At 37.0% G+C, this 23,150-nt stretch overlaps 4 protein-coding genes and 1 pseudogene across 4 annotated transcripts; 1 reads left to right on the plus strand and 4 right to left on the minus strand.

Moving 5' to 3' along the window:
• Nucleotides 1–292: 292 nt before the first annotated feature.
• Nucleotides 293–3,118, minus strand: HB17 (homeobox-leucine zipper protein 17). Its single transcript, XM_021968518.2, has 4 exons — nt 2,871–3,118; nt 2,261–2,448; nt 2,071–2,150; nt 293–876 (listed from the first exon to the last, which is right to left on the minus strand). Exons 1-4 carry the CDS (start codon nt 2,962–2,964, stop codon nt 540–542), a joined length of 699 nt encoding a protein of 232 aa, XP_021824210.1. The 5' UTR covers nt 2,965–3,118; the 3' UTR covers nt 293–539.
• A 2,707-nt stretch (nt 3,119–5,825) lies between these two features.
• LOC110765451 (DEAD/DEAH box RNA helicase family protein) lies at nt 5,826–16,666 on the minus strand. The gene is made up of 20 exons (XM_021968585.2): nt 16,512–16,666; nt 16,094–16,179; nt 15,230–15,312; nt 15,015–15,150; nt 14,577–14,834; nt 14,282–14,470; nt 14,072–14,184; nt 13,188–13,419; nt 11,927–12,090; nt 11,468–11,549; nt 10,868–10,957; nt 9,990–10,223; nt 9,546–9,617; nt 9,165–9,317; nt 8,916–9,059; nt 8,369–8,527; nt 7,868–7,951; nt 6,950–7,522; nt 6,381–6,484; nt 5,826–6,251 (listed from the first exon to the last, which is right to left on the minus strand). Exons 2-19 carry the CDS (start codon nt 16,121–16,123, stop codon nt 6,392–6,394), a joined length of 2,889 nt encoding a protein of 962 aa, XP_021824277.1. The 5' UTR covers nt 16,124–16,179; nt 16,512–16,666; the 3' UTR covers nt 5,826–6,251; nt 6,381–6,391.
• A 1,057-nt stretch (nt 16,667–17,723) lies between these two features.
• SCPL50 (serine carboxypeptidase-like 50) lies at nt 17,724–19,260 on the minus strand. The gene has a single exon (XM_021968570.2). It carries the CDS (start codon nt 19,243–19,245, stop codon nt 17,842–17,844), a length of 1,404 nt encoding a protein of 467 aa, XP_021824262.2. The 5' UTR covers nt 19,246–19,260; the 3' UTR covers nt 17,724–17,841.
• Nucleotides 19,261–19,588: 328 nt separating this feature from the next.
• Nucleotides 19,589–21,155, minus strand: LOC110765474 (serine carboxypeptidase-like 50 pseudogene; annotated as a pseudogene).
• A 436-nt stretch (nt 21,156–21,591) lies between these two features.
• On the plus strand, nt 21,592–23,061 carry LOC110765398 (uncharacterized). Its single transcript, XM_021968513.2, has 4 exons — nt 21,592–21,875; nt 21,997–22,078; nt 22,203–22,319; nt 22,669–23,061. The coding sequence occupies exons 1-4, from the start codon at nt 21,754–21,756 to the stop codon at nt 22,717–22,719; spliced, it is 372 nt and encodes a 123-aa protein (XP_021824205.1). The 5' UTR covers nt 21,592–21,753; the 3' UTR covers nt 22,720–23,061.
• Nucleotides 23,062–23,150: the final 89 nt, after the last annotated feature.

Consider the following 23,150-nt stretch of genomic DNA (forward strand, 5'->3'; position numbering starts at 1 on the left):
AAGAGTAAACTACGATCGTGCTCTCGTAATCACATGACTTTGGGCTAACTAGACTTTTTGTTCAAGCGTATCTGCGAACATAATAAAACAAAAACAAACAGTTATCAGAAAATGAAAGATATCAAAACGACAGCTGGGCTATAAATATTGGTCTAGATTAGAGGGCTTTTCTTTTCCCCATGAAAATCTTATTGGGGTTGTTTCTAACCCATCATTAACATTTTGGGTTGTTTCTTGGACTGAACCCATGGTCACATTTTGAGGTCTCAAAGTTTGACTTGACTGCTTAAAGATTGAAGCAATTTCAAAATGGGGTTTGAAATCATTGCTAGGCGAAAGTGGCGAACATGCTAACACAAACCAACATTGAAACATTAACAAGTCAGTGTTTTGTGTCCCAACCCAACACCTTGTATAAACAATTAATTTATATGGACATTCTCTAATCTTTCGCTTGTGACTATTTCCTTTGATATTGATGATCGTGATCAAGTACTGGGTCAAATTACAAACTAAACAATGCAGCCAGCAGCCCGGGATTAGAGGGCGGGCGTTGCCACTTTAGAGGACAAGGTGGTAGCGGAGGCGGAAGAGATGTTGGTCTTGGTGGGGCCGCCTCTGTCTCTGTCCCTGTCCCTGTCCCTGTCCCTATCGAGCGTGGTAGTGGTGGTGGTGACTCGCTCGCAGCGAGGGCACATGGTGAGTGTAGATGCCGGAAGAGGCTCACAACTGTGGGGAGAAAGCACGGTGGGTGGGCCCACTTTCATGGCTCTCAGCTCCTCTACCTCCCTTTGTAGCCTCCTGTTCTGTTCAGTCAGTGATCCGAACCATCTCTTCAGATACTCGCATTCCATCTCTGTTTGCTTCAGCTTGCTCCTGCATCACCAGTCACATTAATTAATTAATTAATTAATTACCTTCTTAATTATATCTTACATACATGATAAGAAACACTCTTTTGGCGTTTGTTGTTTTTGTTGGTTGGTTGGATGATACATAAGAAACACATTGAAAACTATACATGCATGTGTAATGTGTAAAAGACATGGAAAACTTATTTGATATATTAATGAATATGAATGAATGAATGAATGAACTCAGACGTAAATGTGCAATAACTGATCCATCCATTTTTCAACCATAACATATGCGCATTAAATATACTTACTATAAAACACTCAAAACCTCAGGAAAAAAAAAAAAAACCAAAACTTTAACAAAAGAAAACAAGTAAAAAGGGAAAGACTTGTTATAAGGGTCGATGAGATATACATAATAATGATCATAAATGCATGGCTAGTCCATCCAACGACCGAGTCAAAGCAGGTAGTTATTATTAGAGTGATGAAACTGACGAGACGAGCACACGAGGCTTAAAAACAATATCAGTACTGATCCTCTTAATCAATGCACCACCACACCATCATTATGTTGTTTATTCTTTTGGAAGACGACTATCATTATATCTTCCTTCATAAAAGCTCACCTCACGAGTTTAACCGCATCATAATTTTGCATCTGTACTTTGACCCACCCACCTATAATCGTAACTGCCCCTACTTTCTTATTATTATTATCATTTCATAACATCATATTAGGTTAAGCCATTTTCATGCAAAGGAAATAAAGGAAAAAATAAAATAAAATAAAATTCTGACAACTTTTAGCTTTAAAAAGAAAACTAGCACTCTCTATAAATTTTTATATAAAATCTGCCAAAGATTCTTTACGTGCGTGCGTGCACAAGCGCAACAAGTGACGAACCACTAAAGCAAAACCCTATGAGCATCAAGAGTGCGATAGATATATAATTGTATGCACAAATACACACACATGCCAGGATGCCAGGATGCCAGGATGCCAGGCCCAGAAGAATTAGATACAAACGATAAATATAATTTATGAAAAGGACATTACCTAGAGAAATATAGTACACAACATATTTAAATCCCAACCACCAACAAAATAATTAATGAATGGCCAATTCTAAGTCCATGAGTCCATGAGTCCATGACCCTAGCTAGCTATACAGCATTATAGCACGCATATAGACATAGACACACACATTACCTGGCCCTACGATTTTGAAACCACACCTCAACTTGCCGTGGCCTCAGCTTCAACTGCATCGCCAACGCCTCTTTCTGTTTCTGCAAAACACCAACAGTGCTCCAGAAGGGTCTCCATTAATTATTGAACAATATTTTATACATGTATTTGCTTAATTAATCCTATAAACACAGCCTAGCTACCTACTTACAGGGTTTAAGGTGTGGTGTTGTCGGAAGCTCTCTTCCAGAAGACGAGACTGTTCCTTTGTGAGACGAAGCTTCTTCCGCGGAGGGCCTGATCCATTACTGCTGTCTTCTTCGTCTTCCATGCCTGCCGTGATCCATTCTTCTTGATCTGCTTGTATTGATGGTACTTGGTTTATGTCCAAACCTCTCACTGCAAAACCCGATTCACAATTTTTTGACATGTTATAAGAAAAGTCTTCAAACAAATTTCAGCCACCAAACTTTTCTTTATGAGACATGACAAAGAGAAAGCTTATTAGGGTTTTGGAGATTTTCAACAGAGAGATGGACAAATATTGGGAAAGAAGAAGAAAAAAGGTAAAAAGAAGGAAAGACATGCAAGATATCCGGGTAAAGATCATATCACATGTGAAACTGATTAACCCCCCCCCCCCCAAAAAAAAGATCATATGTATGTTTAAAACTTATATAAAAAAACAATTATTGGGAATATCTCACAGAAAATAGAGAGCGTGAGGTTTCCCAAATAAGGCACAAACATCAATTGAGTCCAACAAACTGTAGAAATGAAGAAGATAGAGAAAATATAAGCTTGGTGGGCTAAATAATTACCGGATGAATTAGGAAGAGACGGGTATGAAGAGAAGCCAGGTACAGATATAGTCAACTCCAAGCTCGAAGAGCCCGTTGGTGGGAAAACCGCCATAAACACCTGATAAACGTGATTGCAGGTATGACGAGAAGAAGAAGAAGAAGAAGAAGAAAGGAGAAAGGAGAAAGGAGAAAGGAGAAGGGTAAAGTAAAAACAGAATGAGACAGAGATGAAAGCCACAAAACTATAAGATGAAATAGAGAGAAAAAGTTAAAAGATGGAAAGGGCAAATAAATAGTGGGAGGTGAGAAGAAACAAAACGACAGGGTAAAAGGGTAAAGGGGTAAAAACAAACAAGAAAAATATGAAAATGAGGAAGGTAGAGGGAGGGTTTTGGTTTTGGTTTTTGGATTTGGAGTTGGGTTAGGGTTTATTTGACTGTTGTCGTCCAAGTCAAAGGGTCTGACCGTTCCGATGTAAGACACGTGTCAAACTGAAGGAAGAAAAAAAAACCCGTGTAGGAGAATAACCGGCAAGTTTTCTTGTTTAAGCGATTATAAAAGGACGGGGTCTGAGTCGTGAGTGTGGTTGTCGGTAGAAAGGTCAGCTGATGAAATGATTGGGAAGCATGAGCTTTGGGCCTTGAGCCTTCTTCTCTCCCGCTGCCTGCTACTCCTACACCTATACACACATACCTACACAAACATTTTCAATGCTCCTTTTTCTCTCCTACCTTCTTCAAAAGGGAAGAAAATGATAACCTATTTAATGGACCGACCCATAAGAGTATTTTGCATTTTTGTGCGCTTTATTTATGAACTTTCATCAATCATCATAATAGATCGAATCAAGACCATTGAGAGTTTGATCACTGATGCAGAGAAAAATGATGGTATGGAATTATTTATGTATATATATTTTGTTTATGTTTAAGTTGGGTATAGAATTATAAATGCCAAAGGGTTACGTAGTGTTTGGATAATGAGAAATTGAATGCTTGCGGGTACAAAAGGCGTTGTAACGCTTCCTCACATATGCTTACGAAGAAATTGACATAATTCCAGTGGGTATGAATTTTGGAGCAGAGTCATTTATGAAAGGGAAGAGCAGGCTAATAAAAACCTCTCTTATTAATTGCACCAATGACTTTGAATAACTTTCTGGTGTGGAGAAAGACATTTCATGCCCCCTTTCTCAACGTCTCATTAATTTCAAACCTCTTATTATAAATTGAAATTACCAATTTACATTACGTCAGTGTTCATATTCCATGGCTTGGAATTGGGAACATGTTCTTCTTTTTCCCAGTCCACGAATGACCTCTCATGTATTCGATTCAATTTAATTAACAAGCAATTGAAATGCTTCTTAATTCAAATAAGGCTCCTAATTATTAAGGAGCAATTAGTGGAAAAAAGCTTAAATGAGTTTTGACCATGAATATCAATCAATAAACCAACAATGGCCCAGAAAATAATATCCTCAAAAAGTGAAGAATTATAAAGGCAACCCATTTTGTGTTTTTCTTGTTATGCACCAAACCAACCACTTGTCGGAGACACCGACATACAGTAGGCCTAATTATCATGTTGTGTAATTGATCTAAACCTCATTATTCCTTTAACATGTAAAGTTACCAACTAGGTTTTAATATAGTCATATTTGTCTTCACTTTGTCGATAAATAATGTCTCTATATTTATGATGAGTTTGATATCTAGATACGTGAATATATTCGCACGTTAGTATTTTGGGCAATTTTGCATCGAGTAAAGTCATGAGCCTCGTGGCGTGACAAGGCCGTCGAGTCGATGAAGTGGTCTTTGGTCAGCTTTGTTCGGTTATTTGCACTCATTTATCCACACACAATACGACCTTTCTTTTCTTCCCACGCGCTCATTGACAACACAAATTCTCCAACACACCACCAGACTTTCTATTTTTCGTTTTTAAAATTTTGGATCGTAAAGTCCCGATTTTTTGAGAAGAAACTACTATTTCTAAAGAGAAAAGAGAAAAATTATTATGGTATGGTATGTATTATGTATATACGGCAAAAGGCGTGGGAACGTGGGGTCTACTTTGATCATTACAGACATAGAAGACAAGTCATGGAACATGGTGGCTGTGGACCCTCACCATTTGAATGATTGGTAGGGAACCTTACGGGACCCACTTGTCTGCTTGTCTCCGCTCGTGAATTGCTGATTGGACATTCTATCAGACATCTACCGATGTCCTGTAATCACAGTGGATAACAGGTGGGCCCCGTCAGCCTTACGGTGGTTTGCACTTTAGAACACTCACTCACACACACGTGCTGCTGTGCTGCTGCTCCTCCTCCCACTAGGATCAAAATCAATCGATGACATGATGATCTTTATCTTGATGCTTGCATAAAAATCTGATTCGGAATGTGATTTATTAGACATTTATTAATGTGGAAATCCAGTCAAATCTCCTTTTATTGATTATTGCTACCCTTTTCATTTTCAAAATTTTTATGACATTGATTCGGACGTATATTATTCCCCTTGACAATTGCAAAATTCAAATGAGTTGCTGTGTTGCAATAAGATTCCAAGTCCAAATTCAGTCCAAACCTGTGAAAGAGGACAAAAAGATGTGAAAGCACGACCTTGTTCAGATGGACAAACAAAGAGATTTTCCGAAATCCTGAATTATTTTTCTTCAGCTGAAGTTAAGGTATCTCATTATTTCACTATGGACTTTCCTCTAAATTTTTTATATAATATTCCCAAGTCATTTTCTGTCCAGGACAGGATGTTCAAAAGAGAAAGAAAGCTTTACAGCAAAGTGCGCGAGAAGCAGGCGGCCTTTCCTTGAAACATATTGAAGTTTTGTCGAAAAACCTTTGCCTTTTGGAACGGAACATCTTAAAGAAGACGAATAGTCGTTTGCTAGTTGATTTAGGAAAAGAAACAAAGTTAAACATGTGAATTATTACTACTAGGATAACCAAACCCATTTCAGGTTATTATTTTTTAATAAAAAAAACACTTTTTTAGGTGTCGTTTAACAGAAACACAAAAGTGAAAGCCCAAAAGATAAATACATGCTTTAGTATTCTTGTATGCGAGCAAAGTGACAAATTAGGACGCTGACATATCAAATTATGTTAAAATGCCTACTCAACAGTCAATTAACAACCAACCAGTAACTTCAATGGCAAACAGCAAATTTGGAGGCAACACCCAATTTGGATACGACATTCCTTCTTTGCATTTGCTGGTGGTGGTTGCATATCCAGTTACTCCCCTAACTCAACCATTAACAACTTTTCTTGGTTCCAAGTAGCCAACCCCATAAAATCAAGCCAGCCAACTACATGTAAGGGTACCTCAGCGAGAAAGGCTTACAGAAGCATCGAGCTTTTGCCACCTATTAGCATCAAAAGACATGGTTACTGGAAACAATTATACTACTACAGAAGGGGTTTAAAAAAGGTCCAGATGTCCATCAATACAAGCAACACTAGATTGTATAGAATTGTAAGCGTTCAGATTTTACCGTGACCACACTCAGTCACCAAGTATAGAAAGCGGCTGTCTCATGCTAAGCTCTGTCTTCAGCAGCGGGAATTGCTCCAAATCATGTGAAACACCTAAAACTTTCTGCGAAAAAGAACCACTGCTTGTGTTAAACTAAGTACACTACATGAACCAGAGCATCAGCCAGTCAGGAATTGCAGAGTCAAAGCAATTATTTTCTTTTTGGCTGATTGCAGAAATGAAATTCTGTCACTAACTATACATTGCCAGAATTAATCTTTTTGAGTTCTCCACAAATTTTTCGAATCTTATACAACCTAACCAATGCCCAATAAAATGATGGTAACAAACGTCGTATGTTTATGTTCTAAAAATAACACGGGCAATGCATTAAATGGCAGATTAAGCTAAACTAATTTAAGGAAAAAGAGCTTGCTACGGTTTAGGTACTGAGCATTTGTCGCATAGAAAATTAAACAAGAAGAAATACTTGCATATGGATTAATGTTCTATGTACTAATATCTCATCAAAAAATAGAAATGATGTAAAAAGATGGTTACCAAACTTATCACAGAAATACTATTTACCAGAGCAGCAAGATGTGCTTCTTGTAAGATATTGCCATCTACTTCCAATCTTGCAATAGGAAACTCTGGGAGATGTCCTGACTGTTTCTTACCAAGCAAGTTACCAGGTCCGCGTAATAGAAGGTCCATATTTGCCAAGTAAAAACCATCTGATGATTTCCCCAGAACCTTCAGACGAGTTAGACTACTGACGGAAGATGCTAACAGTATACATTTAGACTTTCTCACTCCTCGTCCGACTCGTCCTCTAAGTTGGTGTAACTGAGCTATCCCAAATCTATCAGCATTCATAACAACCATCATAGATGCATCCGGAACATCAACACCAATCTCAATTACTTGTGTGGAAAGTAGTATATCTGTTTCCCCCAATCTGAACTTTCTCAATGCTTCTTCTTTTTCATCACTCTTCATTCTTCCATGCAACAATCCACATGTGTAGCCCTGGAACCTATTAGATATAAATTCAAAATCTGCGGAAGCTGCACGAAGTTGTGGCAGCTGTTCGGATTGTTCAATGACTGGATACACAAGATACACTTTCCCTCCTACTTTTAACTCATCCAGCATCATCTGTTACATGCTATATTATTTGTATCAGATACTGATAAAAGCAAACGGGTGGAATTAGAAAAATCTTGCTATTCTAATCTACAAGCAAATAAAAAATCCATCAAGGATCATCTTGAAAAGAACACAGTGATCTCTTCGCAGAATGATGAGTTTGGTTATGAGGGTTTCTTTCTCTTTTTTATGTCTCGAATATGAACTCTGTCAATGAACCCTTTTTTGCATCAATGGCTATATTTTGTTTCAAGTATCGAATAACAAACTTAAACTGGAACACCTTTTTGTTTCTAAGGAAAAGAAGAAATGTATAACAGAGTGCTGTACCAAAGTTAAAACAAGGACAATCACCTCATAAACATCCTCAAACCCATTGTCATTTCCTTCAATGATGAAGGTCTCAACTGGTGTTCTTCCTGGAGGTAAGTCGGTTATCTGTTATTTAAAGAAAGTAGAAACAAAAGAATCAACAAATACTCAATACAAATACAGGAAATCAACTTATCCAAATGTAGCACCTATTAAATAATGGAATACCATAGAATTAGCTTTTAAACTCAGAATAGATCACTTTTAAGTTACTTTTTCTCTTTTGAATATTTTCTTTTTCTTGGATGACTGGACCTAATAATCTTTTAAAATGTGGCAAACTAAGATATGAACAATTTGATTCCAATAAGAGATAACCTGATGGTTGCCTTATTTCTTAAGAAAGTTCAAATATTTCACTGCAAACAAGCATTTAAGATTAGCATCTAATTATAATTTTTATATTTTTAAAAAAATCTAAAATTCAAATGAGAAAAGAAAGATTGCAACAAGGCATGAAGGAACAAGAACAAAAATTCATACTTGTGTTAATGACATATCCCCATATAAAGCGAGAGCAAGTGTCCTTGGGATGGGAGTAGCTGACATGGCAAGAATATGAGGAGCCATATGCTTGTCATTTTTGGAGGTCACATCTGAATTGGTGGCTAGCATTCTAGAACTTATGGAGGTATAATATAGCTGCAGGGATTAGTGCGTCAGTTAGATCATCTTATTAAATAAATTGCAGACCATTTCAACTTTCAAGGACTGGATTATTAATACCAAATTAATGATACCCTATCTCAACCCCTATTAAGTTTCAAATTTCCTCCTCAACTTAATATCAATAATGACCTATAACGATATGAATTAACTCACAGAAACATCAAGAACTATTCAAACAGCACCCAAAGATATTAAAATTAAGACAAAATGAATTCCGGGAACAAAATCATCAAAAACTAATCATCCACATTCCATAAGGTATAAAAGAGTCAAATTGTATCACAGTTTGGACAGATTATTAATGGAGTACTATGCGACCAGATAACATGACTAATATTTAGTTCAATTAAAAGCAAACTACCTTGCTGTTAAACCGGCCTCTCTGGATCACACCAAAACGTTGTTGTTCATCCACCACTGCAATGCGTAAGGCAGAGAACTCTACTTTATCAGCTATTAAACTAGTGGTTCCAATGACCATTGATATGTCTCCAGTTTGGAGACCCTGAATTACATAATATTAATGATTAGTATCACTTTCACTACCACTAGTTAGGATCCCTGAAACATTATATTTAACAAAACAAAAGAACCAAACATTAATCCATGCCTTATGAATTATCCGCGATTGTTTTGATGGGGTTGAGCCTGTGAGTAAAGCAATAGAAGGTTTGCACTCAAAATCCTCCATATTTTCAAGCAAATTATTTAAGTGCTCGTAATGCTGGACTGCAAGCAACTCAGTTGGAACCATGAAAGCTGCCTTTAAATGAAACAAAGAAAAACGATCATAATGAGCTTCTGTCAGGAACAAAGATCATAACTAAAATGCAAACAGACGAAGGTCTGAACTTAATCAAAGAAACAAAATTTTAGCTGCAAAACAACTGTAAAACAAACGGAGTCCCAACTATTGTAGAGTCATATTTTAAAATATTGTATAAAAAATGTTACACAAACCTGAATCGATGAAAACCTTTTAATGACAAACCTGATATCCAGAGCCAATAACCTCCATGCATGCCAAAAAAGCTACCACGGTTTTCCCACAACCAACATCACCCTGAAAATAAGTGTAACAACACAGTATCAATCAAGAATCTTTTTCAGTTTTCAAGTATACCTATTGTGCATGCCAAGGAAATGTAGAGAGAGAACAACGAGCCAATTAGAAAAGGGATAGGAAAAGAACTAGGGCAAGAGCCTAGGCTTAAAATTATTTTCAACCAGAAGCCAACCACAAAAGATCTTATTTTGTCCTCACTTTGTAACCGGAAATTGTATATACTGTAGGTGCTTCAGTTACATGATATGAAGGTCAAGTCAATTCAGATCAAGATGTAGAATTACCACTTCAAAATCAGGATTAAAATATGATTAAAAGTTGTAATAAATTTTAAAACAATTGATAAATCCTGTACGCAAGGATTAAAACCTGCAAAAGCCGATTCATAGGAACTGGTTGACTTAGATCCCAGATAATTTCTGAAACAGCAGTGAGTTGACTAGGAGTAAGGGTATAAGGAAGAGTTTTTGAAAAATTCTTGGTAAGACTGGACCATTCCTCCATATATGCAGCACTTGATTCAGGCTTCCTGTACTTATCCAGCAATCCATCTTTCTCTATTTGTGTACCAAGACCTTCAAGCATTTGGTATAAGCGCCCTAACTGACAGGCACTGACAATTAGGTCAGTACGAATCCTTACTCTATTTGATAATTTCATAGTAAGAAAGCACAATTTATCAGCAGTGATAATTGAAGAATTTAGATACGAAACCAGAAACAGCACTCTTCACTATTACACTGTTGGACATTTAATTACTTGAAGAAAAAAAAAAAGAAGTTAGCAAAGATACACTTCTCAGATATCAAATGATATTTTTCATGCACAAAGTAAACCACCTGCTATTTTCAAAATTGCAAAAAGAGAAAGAAAAAAAATAAATTCAAAGTGCATTCTGAGTATACATTAAAACGTAAAAAATCCTGCAATGTAGTAAATGACCCAAATGAGTCTTTAAAATCTTTTTTTAAGCAAAAAAAAGCATTACAGTTTAAAGAAGATGCATATGTATTCGGTAAGCAATAGAGAGAAGAGCATTAACCTAAGAGACTGAGATCTAAAAGCATATGCAGGTACATCTTTCTTTCTTTTTTCTTTTTTCTTTTTCTTTTAAAACTCTGAGAATGAAATAGGGTTTCATTTAAGTTTGATGGCAAGAAGAATGACCTATAAACATAAGATTATAACCTTAATATAACAATGAATGGAAATAGAACAACTAATGAAGAAATTTGAACCAACATCACCTGTAGGTAAAAGAATTCATCAAATATTAGTCTCTTCCTAGCCAAATCAGCTTCGTTTATACTCTTTGGTTGGTGAATCCCAGTATATGCCTATATTATTAAAAAAAACACATATAGCTCAAGTTTTTTCTTAATATGCCAAAAAATGTTATTTAAAGAACAGCAAGGGGCTCATATAGCTCTCTAATAAATATATAGACACTGAGACAAGGTGGTCTCAATGGAGATGCTCCTATGCTCACTGGGGTATAAAGAACGTACAAATATATATTGTCTCGAGACCAACAATGGTGGGTTAACATGGTTGCATGGGCTAATATCAAGACAATGCAAGCGTTATGGCCGCAACAGCCTGCTTTTTAATTCCAGAATGCTTAATGTATTCATGTATTTATGTATGTATGTATGTGTTTCCCTCTTTTCAGCTACCACCCCCAAACAGTATGGTACAATGTTCGAAAAATAAATGCTTGAAATATACATAAACAAATACAAATACTCTTCTTTTTATTGCATGAAATCAAGGGTAATAAGTGACCATAATTAAAGGTAGGAATTACATATATGCTTGATAATAAGGACAAAAGTGAAGGTTCTTACGTCTTGAAGGCTTAACAGCCTAAAGTCCAGAACGATATTTTTAGGAATAGGATCAACATTGACAGGCAAAACTTGTACAACTCTGGAACAAGTAAAATGGTAAAGATTTAGTTTATTGGAATCAGAGAAAACTTCAAAGAAACTACCCAATTAATCCAATACTTGAATAATTTAAAACAACTGCAAAGAACTAAGAGAAGCAACTTCCATTGGATAAATGAAGGAATATTATTGAAGAAAGAATAAAAACACAATTATATATCTAATATTGAGAAAACCAGCCACTCTCCATAAATTAATGCAAATTGTATAAGCTTATCAGGACGAAGTAAGAGAAATTTAGCAGCACAAAAAGATCTTGGAGTAAGAAGAATATATATTCGCAAATGTAGCCGCGAAAGAAACTGGTTGTGTTATGATGTTACAGTTCAAGGTACCTACAAGGTTGGAGGCACAAACCTTTCAATGATGTCTCTCAAAAAATTTGGATTTAAGCCTCCTTTTGAAGGGTATATAGGATATGGCCTTCCTTTTGCATGAAAAGACGCTTCATTTTCATCTTTAAGCACATCAATGTTATATTCTCTCATTTCATAGTGATCTTTAGTAGGCATTGTCCTCACCTATGTTAAAAGGTAACATTATTACAAGTCTCCAAATTAAGATTAAAAAAAATGAAGAAATAATATTTTTAACACAATTGTACTACATTTCATAAAAAGAAAGTCCTACTTGATGAGGACAGCTTCGTCAAACCCATTAGCGTTTACAAACGAAAGAGATGGAAGAGGAAATTGTTAATTAGTTTCCTAATTTATTTGTTAGTTTTCTAGGTTCTCTAAGTACTCCAGATTTCATTAGGATTTCCAAGTTTCTTATTTTATTTGGATTAGGATTTCTTTCCTAGAATAAGTTTAATTTTCCTTTTCACTCTAGGTTTAGATTATTATAAACACCCTTGCTATGTAATTCATTATGGGAGTTGAGATTTGAGATATTGAGTAAAGTTTATTTTCCAGAGATTGGAGACTCCTTGGTGTGAAGCAAAAACCCCTGGAGTGATTCCAGACCTATCCTTGTTCGTTCTATTTTCTTCTTTTCCATTGTTTTGCTTCCGCAAAACTACCTAAATTCTCAATTCACCCATATCCTGCACCACTACTGCTTTAGTCCTTAATAGTTTTCAGTACATGAAAAGGTGAGCCAATTTATACAACGGCACATCCATTGTAACTGAAAGTGCTGCATAGGGCACTAACCAACGAGTGACCATTAACTAGTCAAAAGGTCTTTAAGGTAGTTAACATGCATGAGCAGGACTACCTAATTTCTGATAGCATTACAATAATCCAAAAAGCAATCAACAAATGGAGCAATGTGCTGGCTGATACCTCCTTTTAACTTTTCCTATATATTATAAATAACGAGGAACAGCATCAACAGGAGAGTTGCACTTAGATTCAGTCTACTTCCATCCAGTAAGAACTGGCTCGAAGTAGTAGGCTACAGCCTTATGGGTGTGAGACAGAAAAAGAAATATTACTCTCTGAACTATATTCTTCCTGTAATTGACTATATTTTCGAGCACCAGTTATTAATCCATAATAATAATTATAACAGCAATAATAATAACACAAGAATACTGAACACGATACCAATAAAAACACATTGAAGTGCAAGCACGTAATTAAACAAGAGAGAAAACCAAGGTAAAACTTACCTTACCACTAACGCATACAAAGTCCCCCTCTTTATGCTTGTCCTCAACAATTCTAAGAAAAGGTACAGAAGTAAAACGAGTACCACGGAAAAATTTCTTCAGATGCAAATAAATTGTCTTCTTTCTTCTACTGTCACCAAAATCATTCATATGCTCAGTTGATTCATTGTCAGTAATTTCACAACCCACAACCACCTCAAAAATTGAGAAAGTACTACTAGCTTTGATTCCCCTGTAAGAAAAGAGGTAACATATTAGATATCAAAATACCAAAGCATTTGAACAGCAGCAGATTAGCAGCTTAAAGTGAATGAATAAGTGAATACAAATACATATACATGTGTCATCCCTGCAGATGCATTATCACAGATGAGTTACAAAGGCACAGCACTAGCAAATAGTATGCCATGAAATTAGATATCCATTTATCTAATTTCAGCACAAGTATGCCAAGAAATGTTCACAGAAAAAAAAAGTTATTCACTATGTCAATGAAACTAGATATCCATTTATGTCATAGAGACACAGATTCACATTTAACATCATTTCATGTCTCAGAACATCACAGTTTCTATCAGCTAGTTAGGCTTTCATTGTTTTTCGAAACATCTTAATTTATCATAATATCACTAGGAACCAAAGTAAGCACCTTAATAAGTCAGCTGACTTGGAATTTGTCAGATTAGCCTAACTTCATCCAATTGCTACGGTGAAGCACCCAGAGTGCCTATTACGACACTTAAATCACTAAACAAATTCTTTCAAAGACCAAGCAAGAAAATTCTGAGTCTCTGACCACTTATAAATCTTAGCAAGAAAACTAAATAGGATTTATTTTTATTGGTAAATAATAATTTACTAGATATTTGGGAAAATTTTAATACCTTGAATTTAATACCTTCCCAATGAAAATCAAGTATTGCCCGTCATCAATTTTAATCTGAGCATTCTGTAAATCAGCATATGTCCGAGGAAAGTGGTGAAGCAATTTCCGCAACTGTATGGAAACAGAAGAAAGAATGTAAACCCAAGGCTTCTTTCAAATTCCCAATAATAAGGGAAATGTTTCCTTTAACATAATTTCAGAAACCCACCGTATGAAAGCCACAGTTTTCTAGCTGATGACAACGCTTTTTACTTATTCCACGTATGCAACTGATAGAACTGTCCAGGGACAACTGAACTGATACAGCATCCTTTCGCGATTCAAGTGAAACTTTCTTAGAAGATTCCTCCGTAGGAACTGGTTGATATGATTTTTTAACAGGAACCAAAGTCGTGGACTGCAGAGATAAGGGCAACGTTTAAGAATCTTCTTTTAATAAGGAATTTTGACACAGTACAAGCAGGATACAGAGAATTCCATATTTCTTAGAGGTAATCTTGCACCTGCACTTCACCCATAGTATCAGACAGAAATCCTTCACAACTTTGAGTTTCTAAAAGCATCCTTTCAGTGAAACTTGTGGTTCCATCATACAACTCTACCCGAGGGGAACTGCTCAAAATGATCGACGGAAATCTTCTACATGCCATGGAGACATCAAACTCATCCACTGCATCTTTAACATACATACCAGACTGCTTTTCAGCTCTTTCATTCACAATCAAATTATGAAGACTATCGTAACCCATCAAAACAGAAACCTAAAAGAAAATGAAACAGCAAAATATGAGGACTAGATTTTAGAAAGGCAACAATACATTCCATTTGTCAGAGTACATGCACATTAGATAAAGTTTCAGCAATCAAACAACAAACAGTACCACTGATTATTCTTTTTTGCTGAATTAACCAATATTAAACTTGTATATACACAAATCTACCTTATTGAGCAACTTTGACCGATCAGAGATGCTTGCTATGCCATAACTATCTGCTTCCTTCAAAACATCTTTAACAAAAGTATGCTTTGATCGAAAACATAATTTCGATATCTTGGAAAAGACAAAATTACTGAACCTGCAATTTGAAATAGCCATGCCCACATTATTAATTCTCATACTTTCAGATCAAATCAAATTGCAAATAATCTACAGACCTCATTTTTCTACCCAAAGCATTCCGATATCCCTTCTCAGCTTCAAAAGCTATTGCACTTCTCAATCCATTCCCACTGAAACACTGAGATGGAAACTTCATTGTTGGTGTATTACTAAGCTCATATGTAAGGGTTAAACAGTTCATCATATATATCTATATTACAAAGAGAACTCTCTTTGTAGATCATCATACAATAAAAGTAGACTATACCACGATGGTTTCAAATAGATTTAATAAAATATTAGTTTCCAATTTCCAATCACTCTCAACCCACATATACTCACACTCCCTTTTCCTACTCAAACTCCATCTCATTGCACATAGACACTAGCATATTATCCCATTTTTAAGCCCAAAACTGCAGGCATTTTGTTTGTCTTGGCCATTTTTCCGACTTTATGCATTGGTACTCTGCAACTCTCTTAAATCTCGGGTACTGCTGAAAATTTTATGATGTTTTATATAAAAAAGAAGTATATTGTAGTTATTTTCTTTTCATAATAATAAGTCCAGAAACTTATTAGAAGTTTTATGTGAATTCTCAACTCTGACACGGCACAATAGAGAAAAAACTCTATTGGAAGTTCCAAACTTAAAGTTGGTCTTTAGTGTATATATATTGTATGGGAAACTTCAAAAACATTAACCATCAAAATTTAAATTAAAAATTTAAATCGTATATCATATTAAACATCTGAGAAAGTCCAAAACAACTCAATAATGAAAGGTGGGTTGTCTATTGGTGTAAGTAACTATAACATATGTTACCCCTTTTAAATTGAAAGTTAGCATAAACTTAAGGCTGGTTCGGCCGATAATCAAAGATGTGAGAAAAAAGAAGAAGAGGAAGTTAAGTACGTACTGATTGCACAACTGAAACTGCCACTGCCATGTGCAACAAACTTACTGCTTGAACTGGACATGCCTAAACAGAGAAAAACATCAAACCTGCACAAGGTTGAGAAAACATATACAACAAAATATTACAAAGTGTCAGACTTTCTAAAAATTAATGCACCGGCTACTCAGAGCAATGAAATGGCGAATATCAATAAGAATGCTATAGGCGAGCCCAAAGGTTAATTCAAAGAAACCGAACTCTTAACAAGCAGTAGCGAAAAGCAAACCTAGCCATTAATCTAGTTCATTTAAACCACCACCTGTTTCCTAATATTTAAAAAAAAATTCAGAATATATCTTGGAACTGGTAGTGAGCGCATGAAATGGACAAATCGTAGCGTCTATTTTATACGGTACAGAAAGGGAAGTTGGCAACGTACCTATTGACCAATGCTTCAAACAGAGCCCTGAAAATCAAAAACCCAGAAACGTTCGAAGGAGCTTCAGTGACAAAGTCTGTTCCTTTTTCTTTTTTCTTTTTCGTTCTTTGTCGTCTAAATATCCCTCGTTCCTATGTCCGGGATATTCTTTTTCTTTTAAAATTCTTTCCTCAATATTCAACAATAAACCAATATCATATCCAAATATTTAATTTCTTTTACACTTTTCAATCAAAATAGAAAAATATGCTTGTTTCTAAAATTAAAAAACATAAAACTCTTTATTTTTTCTTTTTTGAAGTGAAAAAATTATTTTCTAAACAAATCTACTAATTATTTTCAAGAATATTATTTGAAGGAAAATCAATAATCACTATTTTCATTTACCAAAAAAAAATAATCACTATTTTCAGTATGGTTCGCGAACAGGTCCAATTGGCTTTTATTGGGCTCACTTTGAGAGACAGTAATCTGGCCCGATCGAGTCTAAGTTTTTGGGTTGGGCCCAATCCAAATTCGTCAGTCATAATCTTTGGCCCTTTTGGGTGACTATAAATACACTGATATGCTTCAATTGCTTAATTAGGGTTTCGACAGAGAGGTCGCCGCGCGTTGGCAACATTTAGGTTTAGTTCATGTCTTCCTTCTCGCAATTTTCTCACTTTCCCCAGTTCCCAGATCGGAACAATTTCAATATAGCAAGGGCTGAGGCAAAGGGCAGAGCAGCAATATGCTTGTTTTCAAGCGTATGAATCAGTGGCTCTGATTTACTTGTAGGTTTTCTACAGGGTCCCCTGCCATTGAAGCCCTGTACATGAAGTCTTGCACAGATTATTATACTGTGGGAGACAATGGCATCATAGTACGGGTTATGTGCTTAATGGGTTGTTGTGAAGCTTGGAACTTTGGTTGCTTATGAGGGTCTTGACCCAAATGAGCCCCAAGGTTCCTTTCACCCTCCCATTTTCTCTTCTCACAAACCCGCCTCCAATAGCCATTACATTTTCCCCAACCATTTCACAAGTCTCTCTCTCTTTTTTCTTTATTATATAAAAAGTATACTATGTTAGTCAAATTATTGCCCGAGAATTGTTTTGTGTTTGCATAATCATAATCATAATCAAGAAATGTACAGTGAGAAATGGATAGCAAATTAATCACATTTTGGCCGCTGGAGACTTTCATAATCCGGTAAATCACATTTTGCAGAACTCATCCTAAATATGGTTTAGGAATTTATTCATTATAGCTTAAACCTGAACGCTTCCCCTGAAAAGAACATCTTCATCGAGAGAAGTAATACAACTTTTAAACGATAAAAGGAGCAACTTCACAGCACGAAATTTGATGACAAATTAACTTCCCTCGCATTGCCAAACAACCCTTTGTCCAAAACCCAATCTTCTATCATTACTTGTGCTCTCAATGGCTGGTCAGCAGGCAAAAGATGACCAGCCCCTGAAACCAAAACATGGCTCAAGCTCCCCCATTTCTGAACATACCCAGCAACCTCTCTTCTCACCTTCCAAACTTTCCGGTCCGCGGACAGAAACTTGTCAATCCCCTCCCATTTTATGGTCTTCACCCAAGCCTCAGTGGAAACCACACCATCTCTCAAATCAAACTGCCCCTGGTACAACAAGACCTTGCTCTTCTTCACCAAATATTCCACCATGTATTTCACACTCTTCATCACATCTTCATGCAAAATCTCCCCCACCAAATCACTGCATTCCTCAAAAACAAACGACCCATTAACCCCCAATGCCTTCTTCACCTCCTCATGCCTCAAAAAATCCTCAACCAACCAGTCTTTGTAAGGAACGTTCTTTGTGTAATCATACAGAGTGGCCAACCCAGTCATGTTTTGCAACAAATTCAAGACTCTGTTTCTTGCATCCGTAGCCTCACTCCAATTGCCTGCTTTAGTGAACCCAACTGCTTCCACCTGAAGCTTCTCCAACTCACTTCTCTGCCTCTCATTGATCAAACCAGAGAAGTAAGCATTCACAGCATGGGTAGCCACCTGAATCTCTGGGTCTGTGAGCCCATCCCCAATAGCAACCCCACCTAAATTCACACCTTGGGACCCAGCTGCCAACTCAGCATTCCTCTTCAAAATGTAGTATCCAATAGCCGGAACATACTTGCCTGCATAGCTCTCACCGGTTATGTAAAGAGGCCGTGACTTAAACACAGGGTCAAGCTCAATAAACTTGGTAATTGCAACAAAGAGGTCTCTGGCAACTGAAAGCTGGTCTCTTGGGATCTCTTCTGGCTTCGCAGCTATACTGAATCCAGTTCCAATTGGATTGTCAAGAAACACCAGGCCAAAGATTCGGTTCCAGGAACCAGAATTGGGCTCCAGAGCGAGGGGCTCAGAAGGGTGTTTGTTAAAATTTACACGCCATGGGCCGAGCTCGAAGAAGTTGCCGATCATGGAGGAGCAACCAGGGCCGCCTTGGAGCCAAATGAGCAGTGGGGTTTGAGAGAGATTGGGTGAGATTGTGAGGTTCTGAGCTTCATAGAAAGTGTAGAAAATTGCAGAGCCTGTGGTGAGATTGACTGGGAGGTAGCCTGATTTGGTGGGATGAGCTTGTTTGGGGAACAGAGGTTGTGATGATGATGAAGCTGTGATGAGGTGGAGGAAGAAGAAGAAGAGGATGAGGAGCTTTGTTGACTCCATTGATGATTGAAGAGTAGTAGTGTTGAGACACACCGACGGATTAATCATATAAATGAGTAGGTCTACATCACACGTGGCGACTAGTGAGAACAGTAAAACGAATATTGTGTTTTTGTAATGCTTGGGTATCTTCAAAATACATGATGCCAAACAAATATATATCGTATGTTGTTCTTTAGTAGTTAACGTTGCTTTGGATTCTGATCCTCCTCAACAAGTTAATCATCGTTTGGTTACAAGTTGTACCGTACAACTGTACAAAATACAAATTAACATAGAATTTTCCTTGGGCTCCATCCATTTGTTGTGGTTATTAGCTGGGATTTTAATTTAATTGCTTAATGAAGATCCATAAATAAAACTGAGGTGATTATTTACTAAAAATTCCTCAACTTCTCATGTACATTTGGCCAGAAATATTTGAGCAAGCGTACTATAATAACCTCTGAATTTTTACAATAATATATCATCCATCAGGGAAACCAAGATTGCACATTGCTAAACAACCCTGTTTCCAAAATCCAGCCTTCTATCATTGCCTGAGAATTCAATGGCTGATCAGCAGGCACAAGATGCCCTGCCCTTGAAATCACAACATGGCTCAAACTCTCCCATTTCTGCACATACCCAGAAAGCTCATCCCCATTCACTTTCCAAACCTTTCGATCCGCCGATAGAAAATTTCCAATCTCCTCCCATTGCAAGGTCTTCACCCAAGCCTCAGTCGAATATACACCATCCCACAAGTCAAACTGCCCCTGGTACAACAAAACCTTGCTCCTCTTCACCAACAATTCCACCATGTATTTCACACTCTTCATATTGTCTTCATACAATGCAACCTTCACCACATGGCTACAGTTTCTAAACACAGCTGATTCCTTCACCCCCAAAACTTTCTTGACCCTTTGATTGTGCAAAAAGTCAGTAACCCATTGGGTTTTGTGATAAGGAGCTTTCTTTGAATAGTCGTACAGAGTGGGCAGCCCTGTCATGTAACGCAACATATCCACCACCTGATGTCTTGCAGTTGTTGCCTGTCTCCAATGCCTCATTTTGGCCAGCCTGATTGCCTCCTGCTGATGCCACTCCAATTCAATCCTCTGCCTCTCATTGATCAAGCCTGAGAAGTAAGCATTGTCAGCATGAGTGGCCACTTGAGTCACTGGGTCTATCAACCCGTTTCCAATAGCAACACCACCTAAATGAATTAAAATCTGAGACTGATCATGATCATGATCAGGCATCATTAACTCATCATTCTTCTTCAATATATAGTACCCAATTGCTGGCACAAACTTGCCAGCATAGCTCTCGCCTGCAATATAAACAGGACGAGATTTGAACAATATTGGGTCAAGTTCAATAAACTTGGTGATGGCAATGTAGAGGTGTTTGGCAATTGCAAGTTGGTCTCTTGGGATTTCTTCAGCTTCTGAGGCGATGCTAAATCCGCTTCCTATTGGATTGTCAAGGAAAAGAAGGCCAAAAACTCTGTTCCAAGCACCGGGGTTGGGTTCGAGCACAAAAGATGGTAGCTGACGATGATTATGATGATTGTGAAGGTTGACGTGCCAAGGACCCATCTCCATGAAGTTACCAAACAAGGAGGAGCAGCCAGGGCCACCTTGGAGCCAAATGATGAGTGGGGTTTGTGAGAGATCGGGTAAGAGGAGGCTCTGAGCTTCATAAAAAGTGTAGAAAATAGAAGAAGCTGTGGTGGAATTGACTGGGAGGTAGCCTGACTTGGTGGGATAAGCTTCTTTGGGAAATAGAGAGCTTGGATTAGAATTAATAATGGAGGCTGGTGATGATAAGGGTGGGATGTGAAGAAGGAAGGCTAGAGGGAGCAGTTGAAACAATAAGAACCCAGAAACGGAGAGGAGGAGAATAAGCTTCAAGAGGAGTTTGGGGGTCGTTGACTCCATTAGAGCCGTGATATCACATCTGTATGTGATACATTATTGTCAATGTCATGCCCAATATATTAGTATTAGGACTAGCTACATCGGGCTTAACGCGTTGCAATATTTTTTATTTTTTGATAGAAACTGTAGTCTAAATTATTTAGAACCATTCTATAATTTATAGGAGGATAATTCGAATCTAAGTACAAGAAGACAAACAGACTAATTAGTAGAATGGGAGGATGTTCTTCTAACTCACGTGTCTTATTGTAATATTTTAATAACAGTAATTTGTATATTTCTGTGAGTTTAGGTATTTACGTGCAAGATTTTTAAAGTTGGGTATTAATTTTTCAAAGATTGGGTACTTTTACGTAATTAAGCCTTACTTTTTTATTTCCTAACTTTTCTTCTTCTTTTACACATAAACATTCGCAGTAATTTGGGAACTGGTCTAGGCCCAGGTGGGTTTGAACCCTGGAAAGAAACACACGTGGGCTAAGCCCAAGTTTCTTTAATATTTCCCCATTTTTCCATATGCCCGATGTTCCAGCGACGCCCGAAAGCCACACCACCTGTTTGATCAACTGTCTAGCTGAAATTGCCCAAACGTTTTGGCTTTCAAGTACTCAATTTATAGTCACAAATCATGATGAGGCTGTACGATGGCGTCAAAGAAATTCTAAAGATTCAGAAGTTCAGGCGAATTGTGTCATATGCTGGATTCTACTGCTTCACAGCAGTCTTGAGCTACGCTTACACAAGCAATACGTGAGTCACTTACAACCTTAAACGCATATGAAATGGAAACACTTATCTGGGCTTTGAACCCCATGCTGTTCTTAACATTTTCCATCCATGGTTTTTTCCGTTGTTGTGTTTGGTGTTGCAGAACCAGAGCTGGGTTTTCCAGAGGCGACCAATTCTATGCGTCTTACCCAGCTGGAACCGAGCTCTTGACGGACACAGCAAAGGTACGTGAGAACTCTGATTATCAGAACATGAAAGGCTTATACTTTTTAAGTTTTCAATATGTTTGATTTGATTCGTATTTGTTTCGTCTTCGATATGATACTTGAATTCTTGGGGTTTTGCTAGTTGTATAAAGCTGCGCTTGGTAATTGTTTCGAAAACGAAGAATGGGGTCCCATTGAGTATTGTATCATGGCCAAACACTTTGAGCGACAGGGTAAAACACCCTATGCGTACCATGCCGTAAGTTACTCAACTTTACTTAATCAATTATAGCTCACTTTCCCAAGTGAATAGTTTGGATTGCATTTGCTTGCTTTTGTTTCTTTGAATGAGGGTATGGTTTGTTTTTTCATGAAATTTGAATTGCTAATTACAGTTCGATATTCTGTTTTTCTTGTATCATTTGCTATGTTGATGCACACAGTTTCTGTTGTTGGTGTTTTGTGCTCTTCGGAGTACATGGTTATACATCTGATTAGTGTCTTCCGAGTATCCATCTGCTTTCAGCATCTCATGTTTATTGGGTTGCATAGAAAGTTCATTCGTAGAGTGTTCTTTAACTTGTTCATTTTTATTAACTTGTTTGCAGCAATACATGGCACACCTTCTATCTCATGGACAGCTTGATGGAAGTGGATAGAAGATATATTTCCTGTTGGTTTCCAGATTATGAGTTGAAAATCTCATACCTTATCTCTTGAAACTTAAAGTTGCCCGTGGTGATATTTGAAGTAAATATGATGCCAACCATAGAAATGCGAGGATGTACTAGCAGATGAATGTGCGATGTCTGAACTTTGATAAACTTTGTTGTTATATTACTTGGTTTTCATCATGGGGCACCAAAAACTCTATAGATTTCTGTTTTCTGTTATTCTTTCCTATCGTTTGTTGAATGAGAGTGCATTGATGAATAATGGCTATTTGTGCTCTCCAAATCATTGTTCAGAATCTATAGCTGCTTGTGTTAGTTTCTTAAACTTATTAACATGTTCTATGTTTAGCATGTTAGCCAAATGCCAGCAAGTCCAATCAAATTATGTTACTTTCCTTGAGAAAGGAAATGGTGTA

This window comes from Prunus avium, chromosome 1 (assembly GCF_965620075.1).
Source record: "Prunus avium chromosome 1, drPruAviu1.hap1.1, whole genome shotgun sequence".
Lineage (NCBI taxonomy): Eukaryota > Viridiplantae > Streptophyta > Magnoliopsida > Rosales > Rosaceae > Prunus > Prunus avium.